Source organism: Coregonus lavaretus, assembly GCF_964263955.1.
Source record: "Coregonus lavaretus genome assembly, chromosome: 5".
NCBI lineage: Eukaryota > Metazoa > Chordata > Actinopteri > Salmoniformes > Salmonidae > Coregonus > Coregonus lavaretus.
In genome coordinates, this window is record NC_139992.1 from 44136136 (window position 1) to 44142362 (window position 6227).

General features: G+C 44.8%; 1 protein-coding gene across 1 annotated transcript in view; it reads right to left on the reverse strand.

Annotated features, from left to right (window-relative positions):
* LOC311129270 (liprin-alpha-2-like) overlaps positions 1-5989 on the reverse strand; it is a gene marked incomplete at both ends in the record, with an annotated part of 20006 nt that extends 14017 nt beyond the window's left edge. The window contains one exon of the mRNA XM_084161559.1: positions 5741-5989. Coding sequence (XP_084017685.1) covers positions 5741-5989 — 249 coding nt within the window. The remainder of the gene's footprint in view (positions 1-5740) is intronic.
* Between the last annotated feature and the right edge of the window lie 238 nt (positions 5990-6227).

The following is a 6227-nucleotide window of genomic DNA, read 5'->3' on the forward strand; positions in this document are numbered from 1 at the left end:
TTTATTGAGAAGTTGTTCTGGTATTATTCAACTGCAGCCAGTCAGACAGACATGAATGGGCTTGGCGAGGGTTGCCTATACAGTAATCTAGTGCAATCTTAGACCTTAATTCTAACATCTGCGTTGAGTGATCAATAGACTAGTATCTCATTACTGTCTGGCCGGGTGGGAAGGGAGAGGAGAGCTGGGATCGGCGTCTGGGCTGGGGGGAGGGGAGAGTGTCTGATAACTAGGATTTACACGTCTGTACATCAACCACAAATAGAGTGCCTGTCTTCTCACCAGGAGAGGGGGGGGACCTGGCATCACACAGTTAATGACATCACTTCCTTTACAGAACAAGACTGATGTGTAGGGGATAGGGGATAGGGGTCAGATTGGGATGGGCAGCCTATGGGAGTGGTAGTGACTGTCAGTGGCCCACTAGCAGTAGGAATGAACAGCCAGAGCAGCCTTTAGACAAGGCGGCCATGTTTTGGTAACTAAACAGCGTAGGGAATGGGAGACACACAGAGGGCCTGGGGCTCTCTGATTACAGTACAGTAACACAGCTGAGTGCACCGGAGGAGGAAGTCTGTTTCAGGGGGAGAGGACACACAGGCAGGTCACATTGTCCCCGGCACCACGCTGCAGGCCCTGTTGATGTCTTCTCTCTCTCTCTCTCTCTCTCTCTCTCTCTCTCTCTCTCTCTCTCTCTCTCTCTCTCTCTCTCTCTCTCTCTCTCTCTCTCTCTCTCTCTCTCTCTCTCTCTCTCTCTCTCTCTCTCTCTCTCTCTCTCTCTCTCTCTCTCTCTCTCTCTCTCTCTCTCTCTCTCTCTCTCTCTCTCTCTCTCTCTCTCTTCTCTCTCTCTCTCTCTCTCTCTCTCTCTCTCTCTCTCTCTCTCTCTCTCTCTCTCTCTCTCTCTCTCTCTCTCTCTCTCTCTCTCTCTCTCTCTCTCTCTCAGGAGTGCTGTCAGAGTCAGACAGTTTGGAGAGAGCAGGACACAGAGACACAGAGCCACGGTCGTCTCTGCTCTGGGCAGCCAGTCAGTCTATGAGACAGAGACAGAGGCACCAGCTGGGTTTGTTGTGCTACCAGCTGAGCGGCCATGTCCAAAGGCCTCTCCCTCTCTCACTGTCAACTACAGTTTCGGGTGAGTGTACCCACAAGTGCTGCCCCTACAAAGGCGGCGCAGGGCTTAACATGCCGTTGAAGTCAGTGGCTTCTTGGCAGCCGGCGCTGCCATGCACGGGTTCAAGCGGGCATGAGTTGCCGACACAAAGGAGCTAATGGCTGCCCATTGCCCGCCACGCTCCATGTCCCCCCCCCCCACCTCCCCTCTGTTCTGGACCACAACACAAACGGACGGAGGGATGGATGGAAGACGGATGTTGTTGCATTCTTATGCACAACGCAGATAGGATATGACCTCAAGGCGTGGAGGGGGACAGAGTATGTCACTCTGATCAGCCAGACGTGTCGTGACAAGGAACAGAGGAGCCATGACCCTGACAAAGAGAGGGAGAGAGAGAGATGGAGAGAAGAAGAGAGAGAGCGAGAGAGAGAGAGAGAGAGAGAGAGAGAGAAAGAGAGAGAGAGAGAGAGAGAGAGAGAAAGGAAGGAAGAGAGGGAAAGTGGGACTAGAGGGCAGAGGTTTGGGATGGGCCTAACTGAAGCCTGCTGCTGCTCCATACCTCGGTGTGGGCTCCACCACAAGCTACTGAATGAGGCCAATTCCATTTCTAAAGAAAGTCTCTGCATCTCTCCTCATCTCACCACCCTACACACACACACACACACACACACACACATACACACAAACTCACTCGCACAAACACACACATACACACGCACACAAACACGCGCACATACACACACACAAACACAAGCACAAACTCATTCACCCGGCAGCTATCTCTCGGCCTCTTTAAGATCTACTCTAAATAATTATGTCTACCAGCATACCTAATTCCCTGCACTGCCTTGTAGTATTGAAAAAAGCAATGTTTCAAAATGCTTTGAAAGATACTACAAACATAACCAAGCACTGTCAAAATGATGTAACATATGACATTAGTCTACTACAGTTATACACTCAGTGGACAAAACATTAAGGACACCTTCCAAATATTGAGTTGCACCTCCTTTTGCCCTCAGAACAGCCTCAATTCGTCGGGGCATGGACTCTACAAGGTGTCGAAAGCGTTCCACAGGGATGCTGGCCCATGTTGACTCCAATGCTTCCCACAGTTGTGTCAAGTTGGCAGGATGTCCTTTGGATGGTGGACCATTCTTCATACACACAGGAAACTGTTGAGCATGAAAAACTCAGCAGCGTTGCAGTTCTTGACACAAACCGGTGTGCCTGGCACCTACTACCATACCCTGTTCAAAGGCACTTCAATCTTTTGTCTTGCCCATTCACCCACCGAATGGCACACATACACATTCCATGCCTCAATTGTCTCAAGGCTTAAAAATCATTCTTTAACCTGTCTCCTCCCCTTCATCTACACTGATTGGTGGATTTAACAAGTGACATCAATAAGGGATCATAGCTTTCACCTGGATTCACCTGGTCAGTCTATGTCATGGAAAGAACAGGTGTTTTTAATGTTTTGTACACTGTTTTATAAAAATCCGTTATCCCGTTCCTTGTCCAACTGGCTCTCTCTCTCTGTACAAGGAATCTTTATCAGTCATCCATTAAAATGGGAGACAGGAGCCACCTTTTCTCCTGGGTAAGTACCTCCAACAAACTGCTTCATAAAGAATTAGTGTGATGTTGATATCATTCAGGCAAATAAAAATGCTGCCACCACATTAATTAATGGAAGCATTTGTGAATGGGGGTAACATTGCGGGAGGGATCCAAATTGCCCGGTGACATCTCATTTAAAATGGTGTCTAGGAGCGCCACAGAATAGTACGTCAACATCGATGTCATTAGAGAGTGACAAGCCATACATCATTAACTGTTGTGTTTTACTAGCAGAGGAAACATCTGTTAGAAACATGGGCTAATGGCAGTGCTATTTCATTTTGTCGCTATTTCATTTTCGGCCCCAGACGTTTTCATCCGGGAATGAAGCGGGCATAAATTCATAGACATGACGGGAAAGATGCTCTCAATACTACCACCACTGCCAGATGTAAGCACTCTGCCAATGGATTTCAATATCTGAGTTGAAGTTTGAAGTAGGGGTTGTGGCTATATACTCATATTATATCCTGCGGAGCGCTGTGGCTATTTTAATATTTATCTTAACTTGTAATCAATCAGGGCGATGCATACTGACAACTGAATGGTGTGTATTTGCAAACAGAGCACTACAAACCCTCAGTCTTTCACAAGGAGTTTTGTGTTTTGGTCCAGTAGCACTGTTTCCTTCCCCCAGCCAGCCTCTGTATGCCGGTGTTATAATAGCAGCTGAAGAGGGTGAGAGACCCCCTAAGGAAAAGTATACCGTTGGAGCAATAGACCAAATAACCCTGAGTTCAAACACAGACACATGAATGAATAAATCATAAGAAATATATACAGTCACTGAGGCTAACGATAGAACATAGAACCCACAGACTCACAGGTTATATACTTAACATACATCTAGTGTGTAACCCTATGACCTGGTCTGTAACCAGTGGTGTAAAATGCTTAACTAAAAATACTTTAAAGTATTACTTAAGTCATTTTTGGGGTATCTGTACTTTACTTTAATATTTATATTTTTGACTACTTTTACTTTTACTTCACTACATTCCTAAAGAAAATAATGTACTTTTTACTCCATACATTTTCCCTCAAACCCAAAAGTACTCATTACATTTTGAATGCTTAGCAGGACAGATAAATTGTCAAATTCACACACTTATCAAGAGAACATCCATTGTCATCTCTACTGCCTCTGATCTGGCAGACTCACTAAACACAAATGCTTTATTTGTAAATTATGTCTGAGTGTTGGAGTGTGCACCTGGCTATCCGTAAGTTAAATAAAAAACAAGAAAATTGTGCTGCCTGGTTTGCTTAATATAAGGAATTTGAAATTATTTATAATTTTACTTTCACTTTTGATACTTAAGTACACTACTGTTCAAAAGTTTGGGGTCACATAGAAATATCCTTGTTTTCGAAAGAAAAGCACATTTTTTGTCCATTAAAATAACATCAAATTGATCCGAAATACAATGTAGACATTGTTAATGTTGTAAATGGCTATTGTAGCTGGAAACGGCTGATTTTTAATGAAATATCTACATAGGCGTACAGAGGCCCATTATCAGCAACCATCAGTCCTGTGTTCCAATGGCATGTTGTGTTTGCTAATCCAAGTTTATCATTTTAAAAGGCTAATTGATCATTAGAAAACCCTTTTGCAATTATGTTAGCACAGCTGAAATCTGTTGTGCTGATTAAATAAGCAATATAAATGGCCTTCTTGAGACTAGTTGAGTACCTGGAGCATCAGCAATTGTGGGTTCGATTACAGGCTCAAAATGGCCAGAAACAAATAATTTTTTTCTGAAACTCGTCAGTCTATTCTTGTTCTGAGAAATGAAGGCTATTCCATGCGAGAAATTGCCAATACTTTTAGACTTTTACTCAAGTAGTATTTTACTGGGTGACTTTCACTTTTGCTTGAGTCATTTTCTAATAAGATATCTTTACATTTACTCAAGTATGACAATTTGGTACTTTTTCCACCACTGTCTGTAACACTATGACCTGGTCTGTGATCCTATGACCTGGTCTGTAACCCTAGGACCTGGTCTGTAACCCTAAGACCTGGTCTGTAACCCTATGACCTGGTCTGTAACCTTATGACCTGGTCTGTAACCCTAAGACCTGGTCTGTAACCCTAAGACCTGGTCTGTAACCTTATGACCTGGTCTGTAACCCTAAGACCTGGTCTGTAACTTATGATCTGGTCTGTAACCCTAAGACCTGGTCTGTAACCCTAAGACCTGGTCTGTAACCCTAAGACCTGGTCTGTAACCCTAAGACCTGGTCTGTAACCCTAGGACCTGGTCTGTAACCTTATGACCCGGTCACCTATAAAGGTAATTGGTCCATTTCTAGGTTATATAAATTCTAAGAAAATAGATGTGACATTTAAAACGTTCCAGAGGCAAGACCAGATCATAAAGAAACTACTTTTTGGTAGTATTATGTGATTTCAGATACATTATTATGGCATTATAACACCCGACAACCCCTTTTAAGTAAGTGTTTGCCTGTGTGATCAAACCAAAGCGAATACAGTCTGTATGCTTTGCTTGTGTCTCTAAAACCATGTGGATTAATAGTCGGTATCGGCCAGCACCGCCTGTGAACAAAGATCTATTTTCTTCCAGTGAAACCTCAAGAGTCTTCTGGTGAGGAAGCAGGGGGAACTTGTGACTAGAATTATTGACACACTTTCTGCCAGCGAGATAATCTCTACTTTAATAGGAATTATTATGCAAGCCATTATTTGCCCATATTGCTGGGAAACGAACAATCAATGAAGACACTAGACCCAAAATTACAGCGCAATTCCATTCCATTTCACTGCTTCTCACTGTATTCCAAGTTGTGTTTTTATGGCCATGGGACCACTATGGATGAATGCATTTACATTACATTTTAATCCTTTAGCAGACGCTCTTATCCAGAGTGACTTACAGGAGCAATTAGGGTTAAGTGCCTTGCTCAAGGGCACAGACAGATTTTTAACATACATTAAGAAGGAAGAGGCTCCTGGGCTGAATGGTATGTTACCTGTGGCAGGGCAGAGCTGAGCTGGCGCTGCAGTGAGTCCCGGTCGTAGATGACATCCTCCAGGTGCTGCTGGGACAGCCCCAGGCTCTCCTGGGTCTCCCTCAGTGTGTCCAGCAGGCGATCTCTCTCGTCCAGCATGTTGACCATCAGCTGCTCAAAGTGGGAGTCGGGGTCCGAGGCGCTGCTCTGAGAGCCCCGCTGGCTCAGCGCCGTGTCCTCGCTGATGGTGGGCATCACCTCGCACATCATCTCGCCCTGGATGGGGGGAAGGGGGTCAAAGGTTAGCCTGGTCAGAGGGTGATGCTCAGTGTGTCACGCCCTGACTCAGAGGACTCTTATATGTTGAGTCAGGGTGTGAATGTTCTATGTTGTATTTTCTATGTTGGTGATCTAGGTTGTAGTTCTATGTTTGGCCGGGTGTGTTTCCCAATCAGAGGCAGCTGTCTCTCGTAGTCTCTGATTGGGGAGCATACTTAGGCAGCCTATT